The following is a 17,767-nucleotide window of genomic DNA, read 5'->3' as shown; positions in this document are numbered from 1 at the left end:
GAGAACCATTAGCCACATCGCCGGAGGAGGAGTGAAACTTCTAGGTAGCCTGACTGTAGTCGCCATTGCGACTGGAGCAGGATTAATCACACAAGACCTTGTCGCACACTTGCTTTAATGCGGTTTACCTGCGGGATAAGCGATACATTCACTTAATCATACAGCACACGACACAGCATAACAGATAATTGATACAGACACATCGAGTATACCAAATTTGTCACCTTATCCTAACAGATCATTAACAATGCACTCTTAAACTCACGACATTGAGGGTCTAATGACAGCCTTTGCAGCTCTTCTCTTTCTCGAAGCCGTGGAGACGGGAACTCATTGGCGCCCCTCCCTGACGCCGTCTCACTCCGTCTCTCCTCCCGCCTGAGGCGAACTTCTCTATGGCCCTCATTTGACCCTAGGGTCAACCATGAGGCCCTCCTTATCTATGCCTTTTAGGCACTGTAACATGCGGGGCGCCCTGACTACTCGCTCGGGGCGCCCCATTCTACATTCATACCCTCCCTACATAGGGCCTTCATAGGCGCGACTACATACATTTGCCCTTCAGAGGCGCGACATACCATAGGCGCGACTACACAGACGTGTGAGGTCACAGCGGGGTCCTTCACCACATCAAAGTGCGTCCACATAGCCGAGGGGGTTCAGCAACTCTACTTGTCACTCGGGACCTGCAAGGCTCTGCACCCAGTGCCGCGCAATTTTCCCCGTCCCGCAGCAGGAGTTGGCGCCTTTAGTGACACAGGAAACACTGACGCTCCCGAGCGCCCAGCAGCACCACCCTTCGAGTTGGCGGAGGAGAACGTGGAGCGTCTCGAGAAATGGTTCCTGGAGTAGTTTGGACGCACGCCGTTCTCGGTGGAGCGCACTCCCCGGAAAGGCCCCCGCCTCACCACATTCATCTTCAGCCCGGGCACCCCACACGCAGTACACGTTCCCGCCAGCATTCCCCACCACTTCTATGACGAGGTGCGGTGTCAGCTCGACGACGACATCGCCAAAGGCATACTATAGAGCATAGAAGCCGTACCGGGAACCGACGGAGTGGTGTGCTCGCATGGTGGTGGTGCCTAAGAAAACAGGAAGCCGCACCGAACTGTGGACTTTCAACAACAACTGGGATGGACAAAAGGACTCTGAGCCTGAGGCACTTCGGCCTTACTTCAGGATGAGGCGTCACCTGTCGTGCCAGGGAAACACAGTGCTGTACACCAGCGATGATCGGTTCCCGCGTCTCGTCATCCCGTCCACCCTGAGACGTGCCGTGCTGAACAACCTTCATGCTGGCCACCAGGGCAGAGACTCGATGCTCCGCAGAGCCAGGCAGTCCGTGTATTGGTCCGGCATCGATGCAGAGGTTGAGCAGAAGCGACGCCAGTGCCGGGTGTGCGAAGCAAATGCCCCTTCGCAGCCACTCCTGAACACCCCACCGCCTCAGTTCCCGTTCCAGCAAGTGGTAGCCGACTTGTTCCACCTGGAAGGCAACACGTACATCGCATACGCTGACAGACTGACAGGATGGCTTCAAGTGGATCACATGCCAGGCGACGCCACCAGCACCCGCCTCATCACATCGTTCCGGCGGTGGTTCACAAGATTCGGCATCCCCGTGGAGTTGTCGTGTGATGTAGGCACGAACCTCACCAGTCAAGAGGCCAGACGCTTCTTCAGTGACTGGTGCGTCAATCTGAGAATCTCATCCTCCCACTACCCTCAGTCCAACGGGCACGCAGAGGCAGCGGTCAAATCAGCAAAGCGGCTGCTGCCAGGCAACATCACCCGTGGAGGCTCCTTAGACACGGACAGCGTCGCCAGGGCTCTCTTACAATACCTCAACACACCACTACACGGCGCTGACGCATCTCCAGCCCAGCTGCTGACCGGGAGGCAGCTGCACGACGCCATACCAGTAGAGAGCTCTCGCTATCTCATCAATGAGCGATGGGGCAGGACACTTCGTGACCGGGAGCGTACCACGAACAGCATAGCGACCCGCTCCTCACTACGGCACGACCCAAGAGCCCACGCCCTTGCTCCTCTGAAACCCGGGCAGCGTGTCCACATCCAAAACCCAGCCAATGGGCGCTGGGATCGCACGGGGACGGTGGTGGAGCTGACAGCACCCAGGCAGTATTTGTTGAGCCTAGATGCCATCGACAGAGCGACCATAGGAATAGGCGACACCCGCCCACTCCCCACCGAATCTCAGGAAACACGGCGTGTGCAGCCAAAAGACATCACACCAGTCACAGAACCTCGCGCCGACTCCCCGAGACCTGCACGCACCAGGCGCGCCCCAAGGCACCTTGACGATTATGTCGTTAACTCTGGCTTAGGCTCAATGTATTCATCCAGGACATGTCTACTGTTGTATATCATTGCACCTCGCTCATTGCTCTGAGTTCACTATGTTTTTCTTTACACCATTTTGTCATTACACCGCACTGTGTAATTGGGGGGAGAGTGTAGGGGCGTGCACTTCATGCTGTGCGATATGCCCTACCGGGGCAAGGCTACGCCGGAGTGGCGCCAAGCACTTAAGGGCAGTTGCAGCCCGGCCGCCCCTCACGGCGGGAGTCTGTTCTCACTATCCCAATAAACGTATCTATTCATCGCTGACCTCTGACTCCACCTCTCACCCCAACAACAAGCTTTTATATTAATGATGAAAACCTTCCTAACACACACACACACACACACACACACACATACCATTTTAGCGACCTGCCCTGAAGCCAAGACTGTTAGTTCACGTGTACGGCTGGGCGCCCAAAACCTGAGGAGGAAGAAGAAAAGTTAGGCCCATGCTCTTACATATGTTGGCACACAAGTAGGCCTACACATATTTGACAAGGCTTTCACAGGAGTTGTGGGTATGTCCACGGGTTCATTTATTCTCTTTTCTCCTCCATATATTACGTTTAGCTGGCTCAAGTGGTAGTTTAGGTTACCAGCCCTTAGTAGTACTTGGCGTATTGTCTTTTCTGACCCCAAACTATCGCCCCATAAAGATAACAATATGCATTTATAATTATTGTTAACATCGGTAATTACTGATGGTCTTTTTTGCAATATTTATGGGCCAGAAACAGAAAGATACAATGTTATGCCTACGGTAAGCTGGTAACATTGAGGGGAGTGAGGGAGAATAATAAGGCTTTGTCCTAGGGTCACCTGGGTGTTATTCTATACATATACCGTCCCTGGCACCAATGACTGGCATCACACTGATTCTGGCACCACACAAATCTATGCCACTATGAACACTGCCTGGCATCACATAGCACTGCATAACACCTGACCCCATGTCACAGGAGAGGGGTAGGCAGGTCAGGTAACAAGACAGCCTAACACTGGGTAACTAATCTGTCTTGCATCACATAACACTGTCTGTGGCACTGTTAACACTGCCTGGCACTCCAGGCCCACGGGTGATAAAAGAGGGGAAGGACACTCAGGAAGATATTGCAGACCAGTGAGTTAATGAAGACTGGCCAACATTACACCCATCTATAAGAAGGCTGATACAAATGAACCAGGTAATTACAGACCTGTGAGTATGATAGATAGCCAAAGGGTGTGCTCCACCAGCCCACCAAGGCTCCATCCATCTACCATGCACGCGGTTGAATGGTAGGGAAAATGTGTTGGTTGAATGAAAATGGGAGGATTGGAAAATTTTGAAATGCCTAACTTCGTACCAATATAACTGCTGCCACATTGGAGTTAGGAACACGAATTTTAGAAGGAACAAAGGTCAACTACCACACAACTACCACGCAAGTTACATTCACCTAACACACATACAAGCTGAGTTATATACAAAATGTAAAGTGTTATGACATTCAGAAAAATATAAACATAATTTTCACTCCCTAACTTTGACCTGCTATAACTCCTACCACACTCAAGTTAGCAACACGAATTTTGGTAAGAATAAAGGTCAACTAACACACTAACTACCACTCAAGTTACATTCACCTAACATACATACAAGCTGAGTTATATACAAAAATGTTAAACAGTATGCCATTCAGAAAAAAATATCCAGGATTTTTCACTCCCCTAACTTTGACCTGCTATAACTCCTACCACACTCAGGTTAGGAACACGAATTTTGATAGGAAGGAAGGTCAACTACCACTCTAACTACCACGCAAGCTAGATTTACCTACCACACATACAAGCTGAGTTATAGCAGAAAACGTAAAGTGATATGACAACCTTAAGAATTAACTACCACCACCACCATAACTACTACTACTACTACTACTACTACTACTACTACTACTACTTACATTCTGAAGTAGACTAGCACTCCTATGAAGACTATCGCCAGGATGAGCCCGAAGAATAGTCCGATGTAGAGCCCGGTGTTGCTAGCGGTAGAAGTAGAAGTAGTACTCACACTACTACTACTACTACTATCGGAGCCTATGGTGTTGTAGGCATCCTCTGGACCTGGAATAGTACAAAATAGTTAATAGTAATAGTAGTATTCATGGTAGTAATCTGTCTCTCTCTCTACTACTACTACTACTACTACTACTACTATTACTACTACATCTGGGAGGGTTAAAAATAGTCTAGTTAGTCTTAGGATAGTCTTATTACTAGTATTCAACACCCAACATAAGCTATTTCAACTACTACTACTACTACTACTACAACTACTACTATTACATCTGGGAGGGTTAAAAATAGTCTAGTTAGTCTTAGGATACTCTTATTACTAGTATTCAACACCCAACATAAACTATTTTTACTACTACTACTACTACTACTATTACTACTACTACTACTATTACATCTGGGAGGGTTAAAAATAGTCTAGTTAGTCTTAGGATAGTCTTATTACTAGTATTCAACACCCAACATAAGCTATTTTTACTACTACTTCTACTACTACTACTACTATTACTACTTACCCAACACACACTTCGGTTCTCCACCCTGACCTCGGAAGGTCCCCCGACCAGCCTGTGTTCAGTGATATTCGACCAGGCACTATTCTACCATTATCCAAGCCTTGTGGTAGGTCGCAGGTCACATCTGGAAGGGTTAAAATAGTCTGGTTAGTCTTAGGATAGTCATGTTAGTAGTATTCAACACCCAACATAAGCTATTTCTACTACTACTACTACTACTACTACTACTGCTACATCTGGAGGGTTAAAATAGTCTAGTTAGTCTTAGGATAGTCTTGTTACTAGTATTCAACACCCAACATAAGCTATTTCTACTACTACTACTACTACTACTGCTACATCTGGGAGGGTTAAAATAGTCTAGTTAGTCTAGGATAGTCCTGTTAGTAGTATTCAACACCCAACATAAGCTATTTCTACTACTACTACTACTACTACTACATCTGAGGGGTTAGGAATAGTCTAGTTAGTCTTAGGATAGTCCTGTTAGTAGTATTCAACACCCAACATAAGCTATTTCTACTACTACTACTACTACTACTACTACTACTACATCTGAGGGGGTTAGGAATAGTCTAGTTAGTCTTAGGATAGTCCTGTTAGTAGTATTCAACACCCAACATAAGCTATTTCTACTACTACTACTACTACTACTACTACTACTACATCTGAGGGGGTTAGGAATAGTCTAGTTAGTCTTAGGATAGTCCTGTTAGTAGTATTCAACACCCAACATAAGCTATTTCTACTACTACTACTACTACTACTACATCTGAGGGGGTTAGGAATAGTCTAGTTAGTCTTAGGATAGTCCTGTTAGTAGTATTCAACACCCAACATAAGCTATTTCTACTACTACTACTACTACTACTACTACTACATCTGAGGGGGTTAGGAATAGTCTAGTTAGTCTTAGGATAGTCCTGTTAGTAGTATTCAACACCCAACATAAGCTATTTCTACTACTACTACTACTACTACTACTACTACTACATCTGAGGGGGTTAGGAATAGTCTAGTTAGTCTTAGGATAGTCCTGTTAGTAGTATTCAACACCCAACATAAGCTATTTCTACTACTACTACTACTACTACTACATCTGAGGGGGTTAGGAATAGTCTAGTTAGTCTTAGGATAGTCCTGTTAGTAGTATTCAACACCCAACATAAGCTATTTCTACTACTACTACTACTACTACTACATCTGAGGGGTATTAGGAATAGTCTAGTTAGTCTCAGGATAGTCTTATTACTACTATTCAACACCCTACAAGAGCTACTACAATCACCTACTTACTGTAACTACTACTACTACAACTACTATTACTTACATTCACAGCGCGGTTGACTGCCACTCCAGATACCATTACTACCACACTTCCGCTGACTATTCCCGACTATCCTCCTCCCCTTCTCGCAGGAATAGTCCGCTGTAGCCTCCACTCGGCCTCTATCCTCCACTACCACACTTAAGGCAGTAGTCAGCGTTGTAGTGAGGTTGGGACACCGGACTTCTGTAGGGGAGAGAATAGTATTAGTAGTAGTATAAGTAGTAGTAATATTAGTAGTAGTAGTAGTAGTAGTGGCCTTGTGGGGTGTCGCATAGTCGGATAACAGGCCTTCTAGACACCGTGGGGATAGTCTAAAGTGTCCAGGGATAGTAGTAGTAGTAGTAGTAGCCTCATGAGGACAGTTCCTGATGTTGCTCCGTTACTAAAACCTCTGGAAGATGCTGTCAGAAACACCTTCATACCGGCGATAGCAAATGTCCCAGTGACCAGGAGAGAAGATTGCTGGAGTTGCCGCCAAAAATGGGTGGGCTCGGCATCACCAACCCACAAAATCTGGCCGAGTCTGAATTCGGGAACTCAATCCGAATCACAGCCTCTTTGACCGGATATATTACCAATCAAAATGAAAGGGGAGAAGACAACCCTCAATATATTAGGTCACTAAGGAATGAAATCTCCATAAACAGAGAAGGAAAACAGAGAGACACTCTGAGTGACCTAATGAGAGAACTCCCAGAAGACACAAGGAGGAGGACAGATATTGCACAGGAAGTGGGCGCTTCAAACTGGCTAACCACACTACCTATCAGGGCAAAAGGCTTCAACTTAAACAAAAAAGAATTTACTGATGCCCTTGCCCTCAGGTATGGCTGGCCAGTGGATGGGCTCCCAAACATGTGGCTCACCCTTCAACCAAAATCATGCCATGACATGCAAGCGAGGAGGTCTCGTCTGCATGAGACATGACGAAGTAAGAGACGTAACAGCTCAGATGCTGAAAGAAGTCTGCCACGACGTGACTGTGGAACCCATGCTGCTCCCTCTGCAAGGCGAACACCTCGCCAGACGCACCGCTAATGTTTCCAACGAAGCACGAGTGGATGTTAGCGCCAGAGGGTTTGGACTCGTGGACAAAGGGCATATTTTGACATAAGGATCTTTGATCCCATGGCCCATTGCCACAGAGACCTGACCCTTGATGCAGCCCACAGAAGAAACGAACAAGAGAAGAACAGAGCATATGAAGAAAGAATACAGAATGTGGACCAGGGCTCCTTCACCCCGGTAGTACTCACGACGGCAGGAGGGATGGGACCAAGGGCGCAGAGCTTCTACGCAAGACTCGCCGAAACACTGGCGGATAAGAAACAGCAGCCAAGAAGCAGTGTGGTCGCCTGGATGAGATGCAGGCTGTCCTTCTCCCTCCTGAGGTCAGCCTTGGTCTGCCTGAGAGGAACCAGGTCGCCTGCACCCAAAACCACCCACATTGCTGACCTGGACTTTGAGGCGACGGCGGTTGATAGTCATATCAACCACAAGCTCTGTTAGCTTAAAAATAAAATGCTTAGTAAAGTTTGTAATATTAAATAAAGATGGTTGTCGGCCACAGTCATTGGCGGGGTGGGGCCAATGAATTGCTTTGTGAAAGGATATGAGAGAATATACCGCTCACAACGCAACTCTAATAGATGGAGGCCCGTAGTAGTAGTAGTAGTAGACAGATAGTTAGATGTATTGAAGGTAAATAATCCTGGGTTAAATAATTAATACTGATACAAAACCTGTACCAAAATGGTGAACCACTAAACCTTTTTGAGTCAACACGTTTCATTTCAATTAATAAAGATATCAGTAAAGAAACAACAGTCCCAATCCCTCATGCAAGAGTTAACCAGCATCCTCATTCCTTCATGGCAAACTCCCGAACAGTCTTCCTTGGTCTGTACTTCCTCCTGCCTATGACTTGAACTCTTTCAAGAGGAGGGTATGGAGACACCTCTCCTCCTGAAGCTGACCTCTCTTTTGGCCACTCTGATAAACACAGTGAACAGCAAGCTTTCTTTTCTCAATAGTACTTTCTTTGCCCCTTGACCTGCTTCCTCTGCCGTAAAAAAATATATACATAAAATAATTTAGATGTTACTACGCTATCTTCTGGTATGTGGGGCCAAATAGCACTTCTGTACAGGGTCAAATTGCATCTCTCTACAGTGGGCCTAGGCAGAAGTCTTACTGTATTAGGTCAAATTGCATCTCCCTACAGGTGGGCCTAGGCATAATAAGTCTTACTGTAAAGGAAGCAGCCCAAGGGAGAACAAATACCACTAATAATGATAAAAAAGCCTGGTGCTAACAATGGAGAATGTGGCCAAAAGAGAGGGGAAAATTTTGTGAGGTGTGTTCATACTCTCCTCCTTATTAAAGAGTTCAAGTCACAGGCAGCCTGGCACCAGTCTTTGCTTTCTAAACTGCTGCCCTCTTTCGGATTCTATCCCTCTCTCTGTTCCTCTATCTCCAGTTTCCTTTCCGGCCGTTCTATCTCTGCGGTGGTAGACGGTCACTGTTCTTCCACTAAATCTATCAACAGTGGTGTTCCACAGGGCTCTGTCCTATCACCCACTCTCTTCCTGTTATTCATCAATGATCTTCTTTCCATAACAAACTGTCCTGTCCACTCATACGCCCTCACATGGAGTATGCCTCTCACGTGTGGGGGGGCTCCACTCACACAGCTCTTCTGGACAGAGTGGAGTCTAAGGCTCTTCGTCTCATCAGCTCTCCTAGTAGTCTCACCTCTTAAATTCCGCTGCGATGTGCCTTCTCTTTCTATCTTCTATCGATATTTTCACTCTTCTGCTCTCTTCTGGACACCCGACCATGCCCCCCCCCCTCTCCCGCCCCCCTGCGACGACTTCCATGCTCATCCCTATACTGTCCAAACCCTTTATGCAAGAGTTAACCAGCATCTCATCAGCCTTGACGTGAGATTAACTTTAATTAACAAGAGTACTACATCACAGCGGTGCGAATATTCCTCTGTACAGGGTCCTAGGGTCACATGGGTGTTATTCTATACATTTGCCGTCCCCGGCACGAATGGCTGGCATCACACTGATTCTGGCACCACACGAATCTATGCCACTGTGAACACTGCCTGGTAACATAACACTGTCTGTGGCACTGCATATTAAACACCCTGGCTGAGCCCACATCACAGGAGGGGGGTCACACCAGGTAGGTGGTTAACAAGACACTGTAACACTGGGTAACTAATCTGTCTTGCATCACGTAACACCTGCTGAACATGGAGCTGTCGGTGGCACTGTTAACACTGCATAACACCTGAGAGCCCACGTCACAGCCCGTCACCTTAACACAGTGACGTAACACAGCCAGTAACAGCCCTATCATGTATCCAGGTAACAGAATACTACTAATGTCACAACGTGTAACACTCTCTGGGATCACGTAACACATTTAAACACTGCTGCTGCCACGTCACACACTCGTCCGTCACATGACGTAACTCTGTACTATGAAGGGGAGAAAACACTCACGGGAAAGCGATTAATCTCTTTTTTTTCACCTTTTAGAAGCAGAGCAGCAGCAGGGCCTGAAACCTCATCAACGGTAACATGATTTTGGGGGCGGTTGATGCTTGAGGTCAATGAGTCACATATTTGACAAGGCTTTCGTAGGCGTTGTGGGGGACATTTCCAGAGGTAGATAATGACCCTGGTGGTAGCTTGACCCTTCCTCTGTACCATGAACGTTAAAAGTCACTCACGGGAACACGATTCATCTCCTTTATGACCTCTTAAGAACAGCTGATACGGCGCGGGGTCAAAACTCGTCACCTATAAACACGTATTTGACAAGGCTTCCGTAGGCGTTGTAAGCATTTTCAGGGGTATTCAATGACCCTGGTGGTAGTTTGACCCTTCCTCTGTACCATGAACGTAAAAATACACTGTCTTACCGCCAAAAACACTGCAAACACCTCTCGAAACACGTCGTGAAGGAGGAACTGCGTGGACGATCAGCTGTGTTGTGTTATGATTTTTTACCGCGCACCGATGCTAGATTATCGTACTCAGAGCCGCGCATTTGCCGTTTTCTGACCCATACCTGATGCCAAGAAGCCCCAATAATTAACCCTTTAAACAATAATCATATGTGAAGGCGGTTATTTGGGTGATAAAAGCAGTGTGGGGCTCAGAAATCGCCAGGTGTCCCGCACTGGACTCTCGTACTTGAGGTGAAAGTGTTATACTTTGGGTCCCTAGAAAAATAAAAAAAATAAAATAAAAAGCGGCCATGTCCTGCAAAAGGCGACTTAACGGGAAGGAAACGAGACGAGGAATCCATTTCTGGCCTCGGCATAACGCTACACTAAATATTAAGGGAGATATCGGCACGGAAAACTAGCGTGAAATTATCAAAAAAACATGAAAATCAATTATATTTATGTTATTTGAAGCTATTTTCATGCAAACGGCGACTCTTCATGGGTAAAATAAGACGAGGAATCCATTTCTGGCCTCGGCATAACGCTACACTCAATATTAAGGGAGATATCGGCCCGGAAAGCTCGCGTGAAATTCACCCCAAAACATGAAAATAACCTATATTTATGTTATTTTCATGCAAACGGTGACTTTTTTTTTAGTAAAACGAGACGAGGAATCCAATTCTGGCCTCGGCATAACGCTACACTAAATATTAAGGAAGATATTGGCCCGGAAAGCTCGCGTGAAATTACTCCAAAAACATGAAAATCAGCTATATTCATGTTATTTAAGGTTATTTTCATGAAAACGGTGACTCTTCTTGGGTAAAACGAGACGGGGAGTTCATTTCTGGCCTCTGCATAACGCTACACTCAATATTAAGGGTAATATCGGCCTGGAAAACTTGCGTGAAATTCCCCCCAAAACATGAAAATCAGTTATACAACAGAATACAACAGAATAAAAGAGAATACAACAGAATAAAAGATAATACAACAGAATACAACAGAATAAAAGAGAATACAACAGAATACAACAGAATAAAAGAGAATACAACAGAATACAACAGAATAAAAGAGAATACAACAGAATACAACAGAATAAAAGAGAATACAACAGAATACAACAGAATAAAAGAGAATACAACAGAATACAACAGAATAAAAGAGAATACAACAGAATACAACAGAATAAAAGAGAATACAACAGAATACAACAGAATAAAAGATAATACAACAGAATACAACAGAATAAAAGAGAATACAACAGAATAAAAGATAATACAACAGAATACAACAGAACAAAAGAGAATACAACAGAATACAACAGAATAAAAGATAATACAACAGAATACAACAGAATAAAAGAGAATACAACAGAATAAAAGAGAATACAACAGAATACAACAGAATAAAAGAGAATACAACAGAATAAAAGAGAATACAACAGAATACAACAGAATAAAAGAGAATACAACAGAATACAACAGAATAAAAGATAATACAACAGAATACAACAGAATAAAAGATAATACAACAGAATACATCAGAATAAAAGATAATACAACAGAATAAAAGATAATACAACAGAATACAACAGAATAAAAGAGAATACAACAGAATAAAAGAGAATACAACAGAATACAACAGAATAAAAGAGAATACAACAGAATACAACAGAAAAAAAGAGAATACAACAGAATAAAAGAGAATACAACAGAATACAACAGAATAAAAGATAATACAACAGAATACAACAGAATAAAAGAGAATACAACAGAATACAACAGAATAAAAGATAATACAACAGATTACAACAGAATAAAAGATAATACAACAGAATACAACAGAATAAAAGATAATACAACAGAATACAACAGAATAAAAGAGAATACAACAGAATACAACAGAATAAAAGAGAATACAACAGAATAAAAGAGAATACAACAGAATAAAAGAGAATACAACAGAATACAACAGAATAAAAGAGAATACAACAGAATAAAAAATACAACAGAATACAACAGAATAAAGAGAATACAACAGAATACAACAGAATAAAAGAATACAACAGAATACAACAGAATAAAAGAATACAACAGAATAAAGAGAATACAACAGAATACAACAGAATAAAAGAGAATACAACAGAATACAACAGAATAAAAGAGAATACAACAGAATACAACAGAATAAAAGAGAATACAACAGAATACAACAGAATAAAAGATAATACAACAGAATACAACAGAATAAAAGATAATAAAACAGAATACAACAGAATAAAAGATAATACAACAGAATACAACAGAATAAAAGAGAATACAACAGAATAAAAGAATACAACAGAATAAAAGATAATACAACAGAATACAACAGAATAAAAGAGAATACAACAGAATACAACAGAATAAAAGAGAATACAACAGAATAAAAGATAATACAACAGAATACAACAGAATAAAAGAGAATACAACAGAATAAAAGAGAATACAACAGAATACAACAGAATAAAAGAGAATACAACAGAATACAACAGAATAAAAGAGAATACAACAGAATACAACAGAATAAAAGAGAATACAACAGAATACAACAGAATAAAAGAGAATACAACAGAATACAACAGAATACAACAGAATAAAAGAGAATACAACAGAATACAACAGAATAAAAGAGAATACAACAGAATAAAAGATAATACAACAGAATACAACAGAATAAAAGAGAATACAACAGAATACAACAGAATAAAAGAGAATACAACAGAATACAACAGAATAAGAGAATACAACAGAATACAACAGAATAAAAGAGAATACAACAGAATACAACAGAATAAAAGATAATACAACAGAATACAACAGAATAAAAGAGAATACAACAGAATACAACAGAATAAAAGATAATACAACAGAATAAGAGAATACAACAGAATACAACAGAATAAAAGAGAATACAACAGAATACAACAGAAAAGAGAATACAACAGAATACAACAGAATAAAAGAGAATACAACAGAATACAACAGAATAAAAGAGAATACAACAGAATACAACAGAATAAAAGAGAATACAACAGAATACAACAGAATAAAAGAGAATAAAACAGAATACAACAGAGAATACAACAGAATACAACAGAATAAAAGAGAATACAACAGAATACAACAGAATAAAAGAGAATACAACAGAATACAACAGAATAAAAGATAATACAACAGAATACAACAGAATAAAAGAGAATACAACAGAATACAACAGAATAAGAGAATACAACAGAATACAACAGAATAAAAGAGAATACAACAGAATACAACAGAATAAAAGAGAATACAACAGAATAAAAGAGAATACAACAGAATACAACAGAATAAAAGAGAATACAACAGAATACAACAGAATAAAAGAGAATACAACAGAATACAACAGAATAAAAGAGAATACAACAGAATACAACAGAATAAAAGAGAATACAACAGAATACAACAGAATAAAAGAGAATACAACAGAATAAAAGAGAATACAACAGAATACAACAGAATAAAAGAGAATACAACAGAATACAACAGAATAAAAGAGAATACAACAGAATACAACAGAATAAAAGAGAATACAACAGAATAAAAGAGAATACAACAGAATACAACAGAATAAGAGAATACAACAGAATAAAAGAGAATACAACAGAATAAAATACAACAGAATACAACAGAATACAACAGAATACAACAGAATAAAAGAGAATACAACAGAATACAACAGAATAAAAGATAATACAACAGAATACAACAGAATACAACAGAATAAAAGAGAATACAACAGAATACAACAGAATAAAAGAAAATACAACAGAATAAAAGAGAATACAACAGAATACAACAGAATAAAAGATAATACAACAGAATACAACATAATACAACAGAATAAAAGAGAATACAACAGAATACAACAGAATAAAAGAGAATACAACAGAATACAACAGAATAAAAGAGAATACAACAGAATAAAAGAGAATACAACAGAATACAACAGAATAAAAGATAATACAACAGAATACAACAGAATAAAAGAGAATACAACAGAATACAACAGAATACAACAGAATAAAAGAGAATACAACAGAATACAACAGAATAAAAGAGAATACAACAGAATAAAAGAGAATACAACAGAATACAACAGAATAAAAGAGAATACAACAGAATACAACAGAATAAAAGATAATACAACAGAATACAACAGAATAAAAGAGAATACAACAGAATAAAAGAGAATACAACAGAATACAACAGAATAAAAGAGAATACAACAGAATACAACAGAATAAAAGAGAATACAACAGAATACAACAGAATAAAAGAGAATACAACAGAATAAGAGAATACAACAGAATACAACAGAATAAAAGAGAATACAACAGAATACAACAGAATAAAAGAGAATACAACAGAATACAACAGAATAAAAGAGAATACAACAGAATAAAACAGAATAAAAGAGAATACAACAGAATACAACAGAATAAAAGAGAATACAACAGAATAAAATAGAATAAAACAGAATACAACAGAATAAAAGATAATACAACAGAATAAAAGAGAATACAACAGAATACAACAGAATAAAAGAGAATACAACAGAATACAACAGAATAAAAGATAATACAACAGAATACAACAGAATAAAAGAGAATACAACAGAATAAGAGAATACAACAGAATACAACAGAATAAAAGAGAATACAACAGAATACAACAGAATAAAAGAGAATACAACAGAATAAAAGAGAATACAACAGAATAAAAGAGAATACAACAGAATACAACAGAATAAAAGAGAATACAACAGAATACAACAGAATAAGAGAATACAACAGAATACAACAGAATAAAAGAGAATACAACAGAATACAACAGAATAAAAGAGAATACAACAGAATACAACAGAATAAAAGAGAATACAACAGAATACAACAGAATAAAAGAGAATACAACAGAATACAACAGAATAAAAGAGAATACAACAGAATAAAAGAGAATACAACAGAATACAACAGAATAAAAGAGAATACAACAGAATAAAAGAGAATACAACAGAATACAACAGAATAAAAGAGAATACAACAGAATAAAAGAGAATACAACAGAATACAACAGAATACAACAGAATAAAAGAGAATACAACAGAATAAAAGAGAATACAACAGAATACAACAGAATAAAAGAGAATACAACAGAATAAAAGAGAATACAACAGAATAAAAGAGAATACAACAGAATAAAAGAGAATACAACAGAATAAAAGAGAATACAACAGAATAAAAGAGAATACAACAGAATAAAAGAGAATACAACAGAATAAAAGAGAATACAACAGAATAAAAGAGAATACAACAGAATACAACAGAATACAACAGAATAAAACAGAATACAACAGAATAAAAGAGAATACAACAGAATAGAACAGAATACAACAGAATAAAAGAGAATACAACAGAATAAAAGAGAATACAACAGAATACAACAGAATAAAAGAGAATACAACAGAATACAACAGAATAAAACAGAATAAAAGAGAATACAACAGAATACAACAGAATAAAAGAGAATACAACAGAATACAACAGAATACAACAGAATAAAAGAGAATACAACAGAATACAACAGAATAAAAGAGAATACAACAGAATAAAAGAGAATACAACAGAATAAAAGAGAATACAACAGAATACAACAGAATAAAAGAGAATAAAAGAGAATACAACAGAAAACATAGAATAAAAGAGAATACAACAGAATACAACAGAATAAAACAGAATAAAAGAGAATACAACAGAATACAACAGAATAAAAGAGAATACAACAGAATACAACAGAATAAAAGAGAATACAACAGAATACAACAGAATAAAAGAGAATACAACAGAATACAACAGAATACAACAGAAGAAATGATAATACAACAGAATACAACACAATAAAAGAGAATACAACAGAATAAAAGAGAATACAACAGAATAAAAGAGAATACAACAGAATAAAAGAGAATACAACAGAATATAACAGAATAAAAGATAATACAACAGAATAAAAGAGAATACAACAGAATACAACAGAATAAAAGATAATACAACAGAATACAACAGAATAAAAGAGAATACAACAGAATACAACAGAATAAAAGAGAATACAACAGAATAAAAGAGAATACAACAGAATAAAACAGAATAAAAGAGAATACAACAGAATACAACAGAATAAAAGAGAATACAACAGAATACAACAGAATAAAAGAGAATACAACAGAATACAACAGAATACAACAGAATAAAAGAGAATACAACAGAATACAACAGAATAAAAGAGAATACAACAGAATACAACAGATTACAACAGAATAAAAGAGTCCAGCACATGATCAGGCCATGGTGAACTCATACCACGAGTCTAGCACGTGATCGGGCCATGGTGAATCCATATCACGAGTCTAGTACATGATCAGGCCTTGGTGAATACATATCATGAGTCTAGCACATGATCAGGCCGTGGTAATTACGAATTACACCTACTCCCATTAGCCCCCCCCCATTACCGTTAACCCCCGCCCCTTTTAATTATCAGCACGCAATTTACTGACCCTATTTACCCCTTATTCGTCACCGAACATGACCTAATTACGAATTCCACCTACTCCCAATGGCCCCCATTACCATTAACCCCGCCTTTTTAATTATCACCACGCAATTTACTGACCCCATTTACCCATCATTCGACACCGAACATGACCAATTTACGAGTTTCACTTGCACCCATTGGGCCCCCCTCCATTACCATAAGTGCCCGCACCCTTTAATTATCACCACACAATTTACTGACCCCATTTACCCATTACTCGACACCGAACATGACCTAATTATGAATTCCACATACTCCCATTAGCCCCCATTACCATTAACCCCGCCCTTTAATTATCACCACGCAATTTACTGTCCCCATCTACCCATTATTCGACACCGAACATGACCAAATTGCGAATTCCACCTACTCCCATTAGCCCCCGCCAGTACTATCCACCCCGGCCCCCTCTGATGATCACCATGCAATTTACTGACCCCATTACCCCAGTATTTGACACCTCATATGACCCATTTTCGAGTTTCACGTACTCCATTAGCCCCTCCATTAACATTAGCCCCACCCCTTTAATTATCACCACGCACTTTACTGACCCCATTTACCCATTATTCGACACCGAACATGACCAAATTACGAATTCCACCTACTCCCAATGAGCCCCACCCCATTACCCTTAACCCCCGCCCCTTTAATTCTCACCACGCAATTTACTGACCCCATTTACCCATTATTCGACACCGAACATGACCAAATTACGAATTCCATCTACACCCAATGGCACCCCCCCCCCCATTACCATTCACCCCCGCCCCCTCTGATTATCACCACGCAATTTACTGACCCCATTTACCCAGTATTTGACACCTCACATGACCTATTTTCGAGT

General features: G+C 40.2%; 1 protein-coding gene across 31 annotated transcripts in view; it reads right to left on the bottom strand.

Annotated features, from left to right (window-relative positions):
- LOC126991140 (sushi, von Willebrand factor type A, EGF and pentraxin domain-containing protein 1-like) overlaps nt 1-17,767 on the bottom strand; it is a 189,801-nt gene that overhangs the window by 107,905 nt on the left and 64,129 nt on the right. For 18 of the 31 annotated variants that reach the window (XR_007745186.1, XR_007745191.1, XR_007745196.1 and 15 more), the window contains exons 1-4: nt 9,821-10,015; nt 6,274-6,456; nt 4,314-4,476; nt 2,728-2,791 (exon numbers count right to left, since the gene is read on the bottom strand). The exons of 5 other annotated variants lie outside the window; for them this stretch is intronic. Coding sequence is in view for 14 of the 26 variants with exons in the window: in XM_050849895.1 (XP_050705852.1) it covers nt 2,728-2,791; nt 4,314-4,476; nt 6,274-6,456; nt 9,821-10,001 (591 nt within the window). In the remaining 12 variants the exon portion in view is untranslated. Of the gene's footprint in view, nt 1-2,727; nt 2,792-4,313; nt 4,477-6,273; nt 6,457-9,820; nt 10,016-17,767 lie in introns of those variants that run through there. 8 more of the 31 variants (XM_050849886.1, XM_050849893.1, XM_050849892.1 and 5 more) reach the window with 1 other exon arrangement.

This window comes from Eriocheir sinensis, unplaced genomic scaffold (genome assembly GCF_024679095.1).
Source record: "Eriocheir sinensis breed Jianghai 21 unplaced genomic scaffold, ASM2467909v1 Scaffold246, whole genome shotgun sequence".
Lineage (NCBI taxonomy): Eukaryota > Metazoa > Arthropoda > Malacostraca > Decapoda > Varunidae > Eriocheir > Eriocheir sinensis.
Note: the sequence above shows the minus strand (reverse complement) of the source record. Positions and strands in the feature narration are given on the sequence as shown.